The 16,440-nt window shown below is 43.3% G+C and overlaps 1 protein-coding gene across 1 annotated transcript in view; it reads right to left on the reverse strand.

Annotated features, from left to right (window-relative positions):
- PSMD11 (proteasome 26S subunit, non-ATPase 11) overlaps positions 1-11,888 on the reverse strand; it is a 30,297-nt gene extending 18,409 nt beyond the window's left edge. Inside the window, exons 1-3 of the mRNA XM_040455231.1 lie at positions 11,751-11,888; positions 9,326-9,427; positions 3,130-3,254 (exon numbers count right to left, since the gene is read on the reverse strand). Coding sequence (XP_040311165.1) covers positions 3,130-3,254; positions 9,326-9,427; positions 11,751-11,841 — 318 coding nt within the window. The 5' untranslated portion in view covers positions 11,842-11,888. The remainder of the gene's footprint in view (positions 1-3,129; positions 3,255-9,325; positions 9,428-11,750) is intronic.
- Positions 11,889-16,440: the final 4,552 nt, after the last annotated feature.

Below are 16,440 nucleotides of genomic sequence, written 5' to 3' on the forward strand. Positions count from 1 at the left end.
TAAAAAAATGAATCTTTTTAAAAAATGAAATTTCAGGGGCGCCTGGGTGGCTCAGTCGGTTAAGCGGCCGACTTCACCTCAGGTCATGATCTCGCAGTCCGTGAGTTTGAGCCCCGCGTCGGGCTCTGTGCTGACAGCTCAGAGCCTGGAGCCTGTTTCAGATTCTGTGTCTCCCTCTCTCTGACCCTCCCCCGTTCATGCTCTGTCTCTCTCTGTCTCAAAAATAAATAAATGTTTAAAAAAAAAAAAATTACAAAAAAAAAAAATGAAATTTCAGTTCACTCTGGCAAGAGTCAGGTTCAGTCCCCTCCTCACCCCAATTCTCCACTCCTCTCCCCTTGCCAACCATCCCCTCACTCTCTTACCCCACCCCCTTACGTCACACATACATCCTCACTTTCTGGGCTCCAACCCTTAGTGCTGTAATTGACCCAATCCTCACCTTTTGGAATATGACAAGCTGAAAACTGTTCTGTAGATCTATCTGACTTCTGCTCAATCCCCAATCAGAAAAAGGCAAGGAAAAATTCCCTCCTCCAACCTCTTGGGTACCAAACTCCCCAGCATAAAACTCCTAGCCCTCTTAACAATGTTCTGAAACAACTTTTGCCTCAGGCTGCAATACTACTGTGACAGGGACCTATAACTTGCTTCCCCATCCTTTCCCATCACTCAATCAAATATTAAAAGAACCTAGATTTTTCCAAGATGAACACTAGCTCCAATTTCCCCAAGCCAGAGACCTTGAGTCCCCTAGAGAAATGTAGTAACAACACACTTTTATCTCAATTCAATAAATTTGTGTCTTAATTCAACAAAGTATCTCCTAAGCATCTACCACAGGGAAGGCATAATCCACACACTCCTCCAGCAAATACTAGTTCTGTAGCTCCTCTGCGCCAAACTACTCTAAGTACCAAGGGTACAGCAATGGACAGGACAAAGTAGCTACCCTCACGGAACTTACATTCTAAGGAGTAAACAGATGTTAAAAGTAAAATAAATATGAAGAAAAGTAAAGCAGAGACAAGGATATGTTAGACAGGAGGGCCTAAACAGACATGGGGCCACATGATAAGGCCTGTAAGTCCCACTAGCCAATTACAGGACAGTGCTAAATTATGATTTAATAGACTTCCACAAAGGAGTAGGAAGACTGAAGATTAAACAAATGCAGCTCTATCCGTGGAGTTAACTCTACGCTCTGTGAAGGGACAAATTCCAGAGATGTCGGTGTACAAAGGAGCAGCTTTGATAATTAATTTTTCCTGCCTAAAAAGTTCCAAGTAGGGGCGCCTGGGTGGCTCAGTCGGTTAAGCGTCTGACTTCGGCTCAGGTCATGATCTCGCGGTCCGTGAGTTCGAGCCCCGCGTCGGGCTCTGTGCCGACAGCTCAGAGCCTGGAGCCTGCTTCGGATTCTGTGTCTCTCTCTCTCTCTGACCCTCCCCCATTCATGCTCTGTCTCAAAAATAAATAAACCTTAAAAAAAAATAAAAAAAAAAAAGTTCCAAGTAACACACATCAATCTGTTTCACACTAATGTTTCTTGGTCAGCCCATTATAAGGCACCCTATTTCAAACAAAAGATGGTGTCACTTTTTCATGAGAACAAAGTATGATAAATTTTTTTGAAAGTTGAGTTAGATTAGAGTAACATCCCTTCCTTTAAAATCACTTTTTTTTTTTAAGTCATTCATAAAAATAGTTCTAATGCTTTGGTTCAAAAGGCAGCCATCTAAATATTATCTATTTTTGGGGTGTCTGGGTGGCTCAATTGGTTGGGCATCTGATTTCAGCTCAGGTCATGATCTCACAGTTCGTGGGTTCGAGCCCCATGTTGGGCTCTCTGCTGTCAGCACGGAGCCTGCTTGGGATCCTCTGTCCCCCTCTCTCTGTGCCCCTCCCAGCTCACACGTACACACGCTCTCTCACTCAAAAATAAGTAAACATTTGGAATAAATAAACAAATAAATAAATATTTTTGACCTACCATCATGAAACATAGTTCTGCCACAAATTTGAAGACTTCTCTACAAATGGATTTTCTACAAATAAATTTGGTGTATGGTATTTAAACTAGGTTTCAAAGAATCATTAAGACTAGAGAGCAGATTTTACAAAAGACCTGATTTCAAAGTGGGATCCATATGTCCTAGATTGCTGAAATTCATTATTTACTCAATGTTTACTGTGCCCTTTCATACCTTTTACTTGTATAGCCACAGAGATTACAGCAAACAATTAGACATATAACCAACCAGCAATTCCTACCCCTGTCCTTACATATCTGACATTTTATATATTTATTGTCTGCCTTCCTCATTAAAATATAAGCCTCATGAGAGCAGTGACTGTGTTTTTACAAATGTATCCCCAGTACTGAAACAGTGTGTGGCACACAGCAGGCACTCGGTGACTACTAAGCAATGTGTCTATAGGAAAGACAACTATATTCTTCCTACAAACAGATTTAAGCAACCACAATATACCCTGTTTGAATCTGCTGCTTTTTACAGAGTAAGTTTTAACTTTGGTGGGGTCTCCTCCTGAAGTGCAGAAATACAGCTATTTTTAAAAGTTCAGAAGAGGCTCACTGATTCCAAACAGGCACTGATTCCAAAGAGGCACTCTTCAATACAGGTCTGGTCTGAACTTGCAGACAACACGTACAGGTACAGGTACACCAGAGTCACTTCCGCACACACAAGACACAAACACATGGATGCTCACCCCTCAATAAAGGCATATATGCGGTACAAAACACGCCAGGAAGGGATGCCACAAGACTTAGTGCTCACAAGGAGCTTTGGGACACAGAATGAAAGGTACCACAGACACAGAAAACATTACAAAGGTGTGGCAATACAATACCTCAAAGACAAGAATCAGTTTGTAACCCTGATGTAATGAGGATTCCAGGGACCACTGACAATCTCCACTTACAAAGCAAAGCATGGAACAGACCCAAAGTATCAAATGCCCTGTAACAAAGAGAAACTGACATGATAAGTCCTGAGCTGTCCTCCCAGCTGTCCCTTCCACATTAGCACCACAGTGCAGGCAGGCATTTCTTTCACTGAAACAGATTTTTTTCCGTACGATCTACCTTCTGCCATTAAAGTAGCTTACCTCCTGCCCTGTAGCTGCTTCCATATCAAGAAATAGATCAAGAAGAGATCGGACCAGACGAGCTGCCTTAGCCTTGCTGATGGAATTCAAGAAGGGTCGCACATACTTCAGGAGTCCTCCAAGCTCTGCGTGGAAGGTAATTCAGAAAAGAAAAAGTAAACATCAATATTAGAGACAAAATACCCATTAAAATAATGATCCGAGCTCATAAAATCCATCTAAATGAAGCATAGTAGGAACATAAAGCATTCTTAGCAGGTAACAGAGTAGCAAAAATGAGTCAACAACATATACCAAATACGTATTCCATTCCGTACTCAGCTCCTGGATTACTATGAGGGCCCTGGGAAAAATTCACGTCTCTAGGCCTCATTTACCCATCTTAATGAGAGATAAAAAGCAAAGCCCTCAGTCTCAGAACACAGTTTTCTAGAACGTGAAATATGCTGTGCTTCTGACACCTGAGGCGAAAATCACTCCCTCATAGCCAACAAATCTGATCAGGTTACAGGAGGGTTGTTTTGTTGTTGTTGTTGAATTTCCAAGTCCACCGTGGCAGCTCTCCCCCTTAAACAGATGAAGATTTTCAATTCCAGGTTTCCTCCTCCTCCTTTTTCAAAGTTCTCCCCAGGTTAGACTTTTAGCAATATCCTTTCCCTGGCACTCTTCTGAAAAAACTTTTCACAGAAAAGTTAGGATGTATTCCCCTTAAAGATATACTATCCATTAAAGATATATTTAAAATTCCTCATTAATCTGCAAAGCTTAAGTCTTAAACTATGACCAAAACAGGTGTCCACCACAGAAGTTTTTCTCCTTATAGGAAAAGAAGGTGGAACAGTAATTTTAAGGGAGCATCTTTGACCAAACTGTGACCAAAACAAGTGTCCACCACAGAAGTCTTTCTCCTCTTATACAGGAAAAGAAGGTGGAACAGTAATTTTAAGGGAACATCTTTAGAAACAAGAGTAAAAACTGTAGAATATTTCAACTCAATAACTAAGAAAGTATTTGGAATGTAGGTTAAAATTACTTTAGTGCCACCGCCTCTTTAATATTCTTCAATTGTGGACTCACCCTCCTGAGGATTCTAATTCAGGGCAAGCAAACCTCACCCTCCCGAGAATGCTAATTCAGGGTCCTGAAATCCTCATCTGCCTGAACAGTAACAGGATGCATGGGGCTGCGTCAGGTACAAAAGGAACTTTATACATAGAAAAGTTCATCTTTCTCTTCACTCTCCAGTACTGACCTTTGATTCCACTAAGGTTTTTCCCATTCTGCCACTCCATTCATCCCTGCATAGACTATACATGCTTCTGCTCTCATGTCTCACTCCTGCTGCATTCCCATGTAGAATTTCTCCCCCACCTTCTTGACCTATGTAAACCTTACATATTCTTTTAGGTCCAGCTAAAGTCCTGCTGAGTCTTCCATGACAACTCCAGACCACACTGATTTCTCCCTCTCAAATTCTTTTTACATTTATACAAATCTTAATTATATGCGCATAGCTTTACAAAAAAAACTTCTTTAGTATTTATTTTTGAGAAACAGAGTCCGAGCGCAAGCAGGAGAGGGGCAGAGAGAGAAGGAGACACAGAATCTGAAGCAGGCTCCAGCCTGAGCCGTCAGCACAGAGCCTGATGCGGGGCTGGAACCCACGAACTGTGAGATCATGACCTGAGTTGAAGTCAGACGCTTAACTGACTGAGTCACCCGGGCACCCTCACAATCATAGCTTTTTAAAAGTAGTCTAGGGGCGCCTGGGTGGCGCAGTCGGTTAAGCGTCCGACTTCAGCCAGGTCACGATCTCGCGGTCCGTGAGTTCGAGCCCCGCGTCGGGCTCTGGGCTGATGGCTCAGAGCCTGGAGCCTGTTTCCGATTCTGTGTCTCCCTCTCTCTGACCTTCCCCCGTTCATGCTCTGTCTCTCTCTGTCCCAAAAATAAATAAACGTCGAAAAAAAAAAAATTAAAAAAAAAAATAATAAAAGTAGTCTAGTACAGGAGCACCTGGGTGGCTCAGTCAGTTGGGCATCCGACTCTTGGTTTCGGCTCAGGTCATGATCTCACAGTTAGCGGGCTCAAGCCCCGCATCAGGCTCTGTGCTCAGAGCTCGAAGCCTGCTTGGGATTCTCTCTCTCCCTCTCTCTGCCCTTCCCCGACTCACTCTCTCTCAAAATAAATAAATAAACTTAAAAAAATTTTTTAATAAATAAATAAAAGTAGTCTAGTACGATGTCCCTTCTCCCACAGTATTTCCTACTATGACAGAACAATTCTGAATAATCTCTAATGACAGAAATTGTTCAGAAAGTAGACTATTCGGATGTTGGTCAAACTAAATTGTTCCTTTATTTAAAACACAAGTCTGTACCCTCTTTCCACATGGCTTCAAATCTCTGAAGATAACTACCATTTATATCTCTCTAACTTTCCAAGCTAACCATCTTTAGCTATTTCAACTCTTCCCCCAATGTCCTGGTTTCTAGATTCCTTGTCACTGAATAAACTCTAGTTTGCAAACATACCATTTGTGGTAACCCAGAACTGAAAACAACTCTCCAGGTAGGATCTGACCAGTAAAGCCATGGCCTAATTCTCTTGATCTCGCCACCACATGTAACACAAGGTAGCCTACTTCCTTTTTCCTAATAGCATTTTTTGTTTAGACCGAGTCCATTAAGGTCTTTTTTGCATAGACAGGTAATTCCCCATCTCCCTGTTTTGATGAATACTTTTAAGTATGTATCTTTATACTTACCACACTGAATTTAATCTTGCTGGCTTTGGCAGTAACTCTGAATCTTAATCCTGTCCTCTACTGTACTGAGTCATCTACAAAAACAAGCAGGCCTTCTGAAATGGCTTTAGCCATAATGCCAGATGCTGACCAGAAAAATAAGGACAGATCCCCAGGACATGATGCTAGAGACTTCCCTTGAGGTTGACAAATGATTTTCATACCCTTTACCTATCATTAATATTATGGAAAATGTTCAAATATCTTGCTTACATGTAATCTGTATCATTCCTCTAACCCAGAAATGGGCAAACTTTTTCTGTGAAGGACCAGATAGTAAATATTTTCAGCTTTTTGGGCTATGTGGTCTCACTGGCAGGTACTCGATTCAGCCACTGTAGTGCAAAAGCCATCAGACAATATGTAAACAAGTGGGTGTAGCTGTGTTCCAACAAAACTTTATTTACAAAAACAGCTGGCAAGCCCCTGCCTATGGAGCTCTGCAAATCTACTGGTCTGATAAGGCTAACCAGAGAAGAGAATGGAGGTGAGTTTGGAATAATCCTTTCTTAATAAACCCACTGTCTTAAGTGATTAAAACCTACTTATCATATAATCTGTCCCAGATATTAATGATTACCAGTTTAAAGTGTCTAGAAATTATTCTTCTCATTATCTTCACGCAAAGAGAAATAATATTTGCCCATCCTCAGTTTTCTTAATACTTCTTCATCCTCCATGACTTTTCTCAGAATAATAATAGTGGCTCTATAAATATATCTGCTAGAACTACGCTTTTGATATTAAAAGACAAAAATTGTCAGAGCCTAGAGACTTGAACTTATTTAAAGAGACTATCTGCTCTCTCTTCTCTCACCTACCTTGGCTTTAATTCTCTTTCTGATATGTTCTTTCTCTTTTTGAAAATCATTTTCCTTCCTGGAAAAGGCTGAAGTGAAACATGAACTAAGCAGCCTGCCTTCCCTCTAGCACCTGCTAGCATTACAGTAGTTGCTCTAAACGCTGAGTGTTACTCTTCTTACCCTAACCAGAAAACAAATGACCTCTTCGTTGCCAAAGACTCACCAATTTTTTTTTATTCCCACAGAATCTACTGACTTTTTCCTCCTATTTATTTATATTTATATGACCAGAATTTCCTTTTTAGAACCTCACAGAATTCAACATAATCCTTTTAGAATCTCAGGCTATGATATCTGCAGATCCTGACCCCGGCCATCATGTCTGATGGTGCTCAGCACCACTTTCAACTACTATCATGCATCCAACCTTGCCTTATTCACTAATTCCCAAATGACTGCTGTAGGTCAGGGACCTTCTCTTACATTTTTTTAATGGAGTACTTAGCACAGTGCTAGCTGTATATTAAATGCATAATAAAACAAAACTGTAGGTTGGGAATAGGCATCTCTTCTCAGGGAACCAAAAATCAAAGGAAAGAACTTCTAATGTTCTCAGGTACTGAGTCACCAAAAGGAGAAGGGCAAGGAATAAGAAGATAAAATGAAAAAAAAAAAAAAAGAAGAAGATAAAATGAATAAATAAAATTATAAACAAATTCAAGCAGAAATAAATAAATAAATAAAATTCAAACAGAATAGTTAATATTTTGAGATAAATTTTTGAAGTGTTGACTATACTACATGCTACTTGTAATTATCCGTGCTACTGGAGGAAAACAAACATTTGGATATTTCAACAACCGAAAAACCTTAAATCACTTTATCTGACTTTCTACCTCTTTCAAGAAAATTACCTTATTAATTATATTGTGTATGGACTAATTATCAAAACTATTATGCAACACCAAGCTCACATTAACTGACAGTCCAAAGAAATCCATAAATATGTTAAATAGGAGGGAAATCAGTCTAAAAAAAAAACAAAAACAAAAACAAAAAAAAACACAGGGGCACCTGGCTGGCTCAGTCAGAAGAGCATGCAACTCTTGATCTTGGGGTCATGAGTTCAAGTCCCATGTTGGATGTAGAGATTACTAAAAAAAAAAATAATAAACCTCAAAAATAAGTAAATGAATAAGTAAATAAATAAATTTTCTAAATGGAGGGAAAAAAACCAGTACCAACCATTGATAATCCATAAATGATTAACTACAGAAAGCAATAACCATTATACCATAAGACTATGAGCTCTGAAGTGGGACTAATTGATTCAGATCCTGGCTCTCCCACATACTAAATAAGTGACTGGGTAAGTTATTTAACTTTTCTGTGTTCAGTTTCCTTAGGTGTAAAATGGACAATTGTATCTACATTATCAAGTTGTTTTGAGGATGCAATAAACTAAATCATTTTTGTGCTTAAAAATGCAACTAGTTGATAGTAAGCATTTAAAAACTTTTTATCATAAATATTTTTAGTGATATTTTAAGTAAGATACAAAACCCATATAAACACATCCTCCCAACTGCATACATCTTTACTCAACTTTCTATTGCCTAAGCTTAATAATAAGGTAGTCATCCTTAACTGCGAAAAATCTTAGTTCTCAAGTTCAAGAAGTTTTGCTAACTTACACCTTCTGGGGAATATTATTTCAGGGAAAGTAATCCAGGAGGTCACTTACCAGAGCTTAATCCACTTAATTAAATAAGATCTAAATTCACTTCAGAGTTGACAAAAAATCACCCGTTTTAAGCTTAAGCAGCCTTCTCTCTCAACCCTATTACCACTTTACTGGTCAAAGACCCTTCCTGGTCTCTTATTCCAAGGTCACACACACCCATCATCAGAATAGCATCTGAAGCCTACAAAGTCAGTGGTTCAATTACAACTAGAATGTTTGGGCAATGACATGCACAGAGTCCCAGGTAACAGTGGAGAAATCTCGGGAAGGCTCTTTCCATTTGTTGTCTTACTTACTCTGTATCAGGAAAAAAGGACTCACTCTCTCTCTCTCACTCTCCTCCCCCCAAAGAAACTCATACCTCTCTCGCTCGCTCTCCCTCCCTCTCGCTCTCCCTCTCTCTCTCTCTCTCTCTCTCTCTCTCTCTCTCTCTCTCTCTCTTCGACTCACTTGGATGCAAAGTCCCTAGTCATTTTCAAGACAAGGGCCCAAGTCGCTATCCATCTTAAGTATAACAGAGCTGAAGTCACTGAAGACTGCTGCTACCCGTGCTGCTGCCCTTATGTAAGGGAACACAGTGAAAATTCCAGCCAGAAGCAAATCAGAGACCACCATATCCCAGCAGGGCCAGGAGCTTCCCTCACCCGCAGAACAAAACTGTTCCACGGAAGAACAGAGTTTAAAGTTCACCCAGCTTCCTCCTAAAGAACCGACGCTCAACAAGTTGACAATAAAATGACTACCAATAAGCTGTGTGGATGCATTCCTAGGATCCTTTACAGAAACTTGAAAAACCTCACCCAACATTTCAGGCAAAAGAGAAAGCAAGCCATTTGCAGCACTTACCTGCAGCTTGTCCAGTCTTCGCCAAGAGAGACCCGAGTTCCAGGATACTCTGCTCTTTGACCTGCACTGCCTCCTCATCATTCTCCTGAATGTCACGCTTCACTAGGAGAGGAAAATGCAAACCTTCTTAAAATTCTGACAAAAAATGAAGACTGAGGGAAATTTCACCCTCACAAGACCAATTACAAACACTGTCACCAAAAGACAAGTTCTAGATAGCTAAAAACAAACAAACGCACAAACTCTAAAAGTGAAATCAACATGTGGGATACGTCCCATGTAAATCAGAAAAATGGATTTCTCTCTGACTTTAAATGTGCCTTTTCATTCTATCAATTTCAATTTCCCTTACCCACCTACACTGAAATTTCCATTGCAGTCACTTGGTTAAAGCAAAATTCAAACAAGTTCTTCTTATTTGTGGTGGTAAGCCCCATGCTGGGCACTATGTTACTGAAAATATTAAACATACGTATACGTTTACCTGCCACAAACTAAAATCAAATGACCAAGTTACTGATGAGTAAAAACCCAAAAGTCTTTCGATAAACTTTAAACCTGTGTAAAGCCTCACTGATGGGTGTGCTAGGGATAAGCAGTTCTAGGAAGCCGTTCAGGAAGAACAACCCAATCAAAGCTCCAGTGTGATCCTTAGGAAGGACTGGTGCTTTGTAATGGATGCAGGACCTGTTAAAATAACTTTGTTCTATCTGTCCCACTTTCAGCTGTTAATAACTACTCTACCACTCACACACTGAATAACCCCTCCAAGTTTGTGGTGATAATTTTAGCGATCATCACTAGTTATCACTTCTCTTACAAAGCATCATGACTTGACAAAAACCAAGATTTTGATACTCCATGATGGAGTCTGGAAAAAGTACGGCTGTAACCATCATGACTCAAGCTTGCTCTAACAGGGAGGCTTTCAGGCAACTCTCTCCTAGTAGAGTGGAAATCACAAAATGTTCCAACAATTTTTACTAATAGTTTCACATTATAAAAGACAAAATATTAGGCACTAAGCACACATACAAAAATAAAATCCATACTTCTCACATTAGTGTGTACTCACAGAATAAAAATACATGCGTGACTGAGATGACTCAGTTCTGTAACTATAATAACTTAATTCAAGATCAGAACTTCAAAACGAAAACCTTTCATTTACCAATACGATCCATCCACAGATGCATCTTAACCCCCATCTCCTCTCCGAGCCTCCAATAACCCCAAAGACAAAGACATCAAGATCCTGTCATTGTCTTTTCTCCCCTGCAAGTCAGGAATATCAAAATACAACAGACTAGGAAGTCAACACGAAAGCCAACATCCTGGAGGTCCCACATACACGTGCATTCTTACACTACTTGTTGATCCAATTCGAATCTTCTCAAGCTACATTAAAAAGATCACATTACTACATGTGCAGTGAAGAGCAAGCCCATGCCCGAACCGAACCCTTTACGACTGAACATTAAAAGCCTTCTGTCTCACAAATTTCTGTTCACACCTGAATCCCGATAGAAACCTGTCGTAAGGGACTGCTGGAGCTCCCATTTCAGTTTTCCTGTTGGGCGCAAAGCTAAGGCAATCATACTACGATGTACCGAAAAGTGTCTTTAATTTCTTCCGGCCGTGTGCAGCCGGCCGGTTCCCCGAACTCCGCGGCTGACAACTAACTCCCCGAACTCACTTCCCACCTTCTACAAGGGAGACCAGGACGATTAGTCACCTCCTCGAGTCGGACGCTCCCATCTCGCTCTTACACCCCACACGGGGGCAAAGGAACGTCTCGGGCACCTCTTCAAACCAAATGCCAATTGTCAGTGTGTGTCCCCTCGGTATTTTCCACATTCAGAGAGAGGTCTCCCTTTAGTGGAGCCTTCCGATGGGAGCCTGGGGAGAGGTAGCAGCTCCCAGCGTCCCGAGGAAGAAAACTCCAAGAGCAAAGCGAGCGCTCGCGCTGCCACCCGGAGCGGGCTGTGCTGATAACAACGGCGGGAAACCCTGTCTACAGCGGGTTTCGCCAAGGCCCTTCAACTCGAGGCTCTTAGTCCTGCTCGCGACAAGCCCGCCGGCCGGCACTGCTCCCGGTCCCGGGCCAGCCCGCATGGGCCAGAGCCGGGGCAAGGCTGGGGAGTGGTGGGGGCCCCGGCTCGGCCCACACTCCCACTCCACGCTGAGCCCACCGTGAGTCAGCAGCCGGCGAGGGAACGCCGGGGCTGCCTCGGGGCTTCCCACCCGGGTGGGACCCAGGGGGCTCCAGGGAGCTGAGAGCGGCCTGTGCCCCCGGCCCGGCCCCCCTCACACACAGTGAGTCAGCAGCACCAGAGCCGGATAGCCCGGCCCCGCTCCGCCGCCGCCGACCCGCACAGGCCGAGCTGAGCCGGCAGGGTCAGGGAGGGGGCGCGGCGACCTTTACCGATGGAGTGGAGAATGTCGATGGAGGCCTCCCGGTCGGTGCTGAGTAGAGACTGGGCTCTCTGGAACTCCACCACCGCCGCCGCCGCCATCTTACCGCTTTCACACAGTCCCCGGCCGCGGCCGCCGACGCCGGAAACACACTCCCGGAAAGCCCGCCCTCGCGTCCCTCTTCTCTCATGGCCCCTCCCTCCCTCCCGTTCCCAGAGCACCACGGGAGTTGTAGTCTCTCCGCCGGGCAGGGCATGAGGAGTGAGGGTGAGCACTGGGGCGCTGGTGGGCGGCAAACTCCCCAGCACCGCCTAGCGGTCAGCCCGCGGGCGAAAGAGGCGGTGCCTAAGAACTGGAGCCGGAGGCTAGTCTCCACCCACCCCAAAAGAGGCCTCTTAGCGGCGACTCCCTTAGCTCGCCCTTGAGAGGAGTTTTTGAACCCTCGCCTAGGTATTCGTGGAGAGCCGTTTGGCTTCCTTTGTAGCTTCCACGTTTAACCACTCATTCAGGGCAATGAACGATCTTATAAAGTGCTCGCAATGTGGCAAAGAATAGCACCATTCAAAGGCGTTCAAGTGTCTAACGACATTTGTCACACACACACACACACACACACACACACACGCACGCGCACACACTTTCCAGGCTAGGATCCTATAGAATCATAGCCAGCCTGTGATTAAACCCACCAGTGCCGGGGAGAACTGATGTTGGAAAGTGAAATATCATCCTTGCCCCATTCACTCAATAAATCCCTCTTGGGAGTCACACCAAAGTCTAACGGCTACCTGGACTCCTCGGCTCAGAAAAGAAAAAAAACTAGAGTTTTCTCTCTAATATCTCCAGTGCCTTCAACTAAAATCAGAGATACCTGAAAGGCTGTCAAGTGGCCGGAGAAAAGACCTTCTATGTGACCACTGAAGGGAGAGCCTAAGGGAAGGGCTAAAAATATAACAGAGGCAGTTCAATATGAGGAATATTTTTCTCTGGGTGAAGACAATCCAAAAAAAATACGTTGTCCCCTAAAGGGACCTGTAAAGGGAATCAACATTGCTCTCCTCTCTGACTGGGTTAGGCAATTTATATATCTTCTTTTATCCTCCCAACAATGTTCTGAAAGAAGATACTATTTACACATCTTTCCTAGATGAGGAACTGGGTTTAAAATGATTTGGTGAAATGAATATGATAACTGACAGAGCTGAGATCTGAAAGTTAGGAAATGGGCTCCTACTTCCTGGATGGATCCAGATGAAAACTGGATAACATCTCAAGTTGTAAACAGGATTGATGGCATTGGTGGGGAAACAGATTAAATGGCTTCTAGATTTCTCCAAACTCTGAGATGCCATGAATCTCAGTATAAAACTGAGACTTGCTTTGCTTAAAAAAGGCATTCCTCCCTCCTCAATTTGGCATGGATGCTAATGAGTTATAAAATTCCAAAGCAGAGAACAAGTCATAAATATCTTCACCTTCTAAAGAAGACCTACCTGTTCATCCCCAAAGACTTACTAAAAACTGACTAGACCAGTTCTAAAACCTCCACTTCCAGCCTCCATCAGGGAGAGAGAAAAATTCAAAAGGAATCCATTAGAAGAAATCATGAAAGAGGATGAACCGTTCACCTCACTATAAAGAGGAAGCACTACAAAAGACTGGTGGTATTTGCCAGATCTTTCTCCCAAGCTGGTGAGTCCTGCTGACTACAGGAACTTAGAAATCCATCTCTGTGCAACCACCATTGTGAGAGCTTTGAGGTGAACCAGACCTGTCTGTCCAGGAAATTGGGGTCTTCATGCACATTCATGAAGGCGGTTACCCACTTTTGGCCTGCAGAATTCTGAATTAGGGAAGGGGGCCGATACATTCCACAGTGTGACAAGGAGAAAGGGCAGCAATGGGGGAGCCTCCCCTACCTGTGTTTGGCATGGACAAGTGGCCAACTCAAATAAGAGGCTGGAAGAGTGGACATCAAAAAGTCATAACTGGGGTGCCTGGGTGGCTCAGTCGGTTGAGCGTCCAACTTCGACTCAGGTCATGGTCTTGCAGTTCGTGAGTTCGGGCCCTGCACCGGGTTCTGTACTAACAGCTCAGAGCCTGGAGCCTCCTTCGGAGTCTGTATCTCACTCTCTCACTCTCTCTCTCTCTCTCTCTCTCTCTCTGCCCCCCCCCCCCCCCCCGCTCATGCTCTGCCTCTCTCTGTCTCTCAAAAATAAATGTTAAAAAAAAAAAAGAAGAAGAAGTTATGACTGAAGATCTTAAGTTCCACAGGTATGGCCTCCAAGGAAGCCTTAAATGCTCCCAACAAGAGAATCAGCACCTGGACGCCTGCCTCTGATGGCATTAGTCATGTGACAGACTTTATTTACTTTCTTTTCCTTCCCACTTCTCTGCCCTCCCCAAACCCATACACCCCACCCCTAATGCCAGAGGAGACCCAGACACAGCACAGTGAGAGAGGGAAGAGAAAGAAAAGAGGAAAAGTATAAGCTAAACACAAATTTCCCACTGAGAGTCAGAGGGGGGAGAAGCTTTAAATTCTGGGTTCACAGCAAAACTGAGCAGAAAGCACAGACTGGATTTTTTTTTTTTTGAGAGAGAGAGAGAGAGAATGCATGAGCACACATGAGCAAGGGAGGGACGGAGAGGGAAAGAGAGAATGTTAAGTGGGCTCCACGCCCAACGAGTGCCCAATAAGGGCACTTCAAACTTTCTCTGCATGCATCTGATAGTCTGAACCTTGGGAGGGTCTGGTTACCATCCCCCTCACTGGGGGCCACAAAGTGTTGCATAATCTGACCGCTATTTTTCCGACCTCACCCCATACTCTGTTCAGTTGACTCCTTTTGTTTGTTTCTTTCTTTTTCTTTTCTTTCTTTTTTTTTTTTTTTCCTCAAACATCCCAAATTCTTCCCCACCTTGAAGCCTTTACATTCTCTCCCTGGGTTTCAACTCAGAGATGGTTTCTGCAAACAGGCCTTCTGTGTCATCCCATTAAAAGTAATCTTCTTGGGGCGCCTGGGTGGCGCAGTCGGTTAAGCGTCCGACTTCAGCCAGGTCACGATCTTGCGGTCCGTGAGTTCAAGCCCCGCGTCAGGCTCTGGGCTGATGGCTCGGAGCCTGGAGCCTGTTTCCGATTCTGTGTCTCCCTCTCTCTCTGCCCCTCCCCTGTTCATGCTCTGTCTCTCTCTGTCCCAAAAATAAAAAAATAAAAAAATAAAACGTTGGAAAAAAAAAAGTAATCTCCTCTACCTCCAGCCTAGTAACCATCATATTGCTTGGTTTATTTCCTTCCTAGGACTTAACACAGTCTTCGATTTTACTATCTCACTTGTCTAAAACTCACTGCCCTCCACAAGGTTTTAGGGACCTTGTCAATCTCGTCCACAGTTACAGTCCCCAGCTCCCACATAGTGGCTTACACACATGGCAAACCCTCAATAAATATTTGTCTGATGAGTGCTAGAATCTGTCCTGCCATAAACTTCTGCTGCCCTAAATGTCTATATCCTGCACTATGTGACTGTTTAGGCATTGCTATTCAGATTGCAGTAGGGGTGAAAGGACTGTCACGATCAGCCATGACCTAGGGTTTATAGGACTGGCCTGAAAAGATTAGCTGGACCAAAATCCAACTCCTCTCTCGGGAATTGGGAAACTGAAAGACTGAGCCAGTTAGCCAAGTGAACTGAACTCAAAATCTGTCACTTGGAACCAACGAGACCCAAGTTGGCAGAGGGAAAACTCACTAGAGGAGTGAAGAGAAGCAGGAATGTCGTGGAAGGGAATGCCAACACCTGCACAGAAGGCCACCACCTCAGTTCCTAACAAGTTTCTGATTTCTACTTCCACCCCCATGAGGCCCACCCATGCCACATTCCCCATTCTGGAAATACTGGGACATGTTTCCTTTCCAAATATCCTCCAAACTTCCTCATTATGTCAAGAAGAAAGGTTCAGTGTGGTGTCATTATGTGTTTAATGGCTCTTCAATATTCGTTCATCTTTCTTTTCAGCCAACTGAGAGGAGGCAACAGTATCTAGCTGGCATTAGGCTTCCTTGTTTTGGTTTTTATAGGTACATCCTAGTTATGGCCAATACTACTGATTTTCCATCGAAGGTAGAGACATATAGTTACCCTGAAAAACAAAATGGGTCAATTTAAATAGCAATACATATGGCATGTAGACATGGAAAAAACCAGGAATATGTATGATAAGCAAATGATTATTTGCTTCAGAAATCCAAATTCTGGTTTAAATACCACTATGTAGCCAACCATCTACCTCCCATCATCTTTCTTTTTATTCCGAAATTACATCTCTGATTGGAAGACCAGGAAGTCCTTTGGATCCCTGCCCTAAATTTATAATCTTTACAGATGGCTTTCAAGTTACTTCTGGCAAAGGCACTGTATACTATAGAAAAAAAGTACGGAATTTGAAGTTGGGCAAACATGGAGCTCAAATCTTCTCTCTACTACCTCTAATAGTCAAATTACTTAAACTCTCTGAGACTGGGTTTGGTTATCAATAAATTATTCTTAAAATCTACTCTACTTGGGGCACCTGGGTGGCTCAGTCGGTTAAGTGTCCAACTTCGGCTCAGGTCATGATCTCGCAGTTCGTGAGTTCCAGCCCCGCGTTAGGCTCTATGCTGACAGCCTGGAGCCTGCTTCAGATTCTGTGTCTCCCTC

This window comes from Herpailurus yagouaroundi, unplaced genomic scaffold (genome assembly GCF_014898765.1).
Source record: "Herpailurus yagouaroundi ecotype Mexico unplaced genomic scaffold, PumYag 215, whole genome shotgun sequence".
NCBI lineage: Eukaryota > Metazoa > Chordata > Mammalia > Carnivora > Felidae > Herpailurus > Herpailurus yagouaroundi.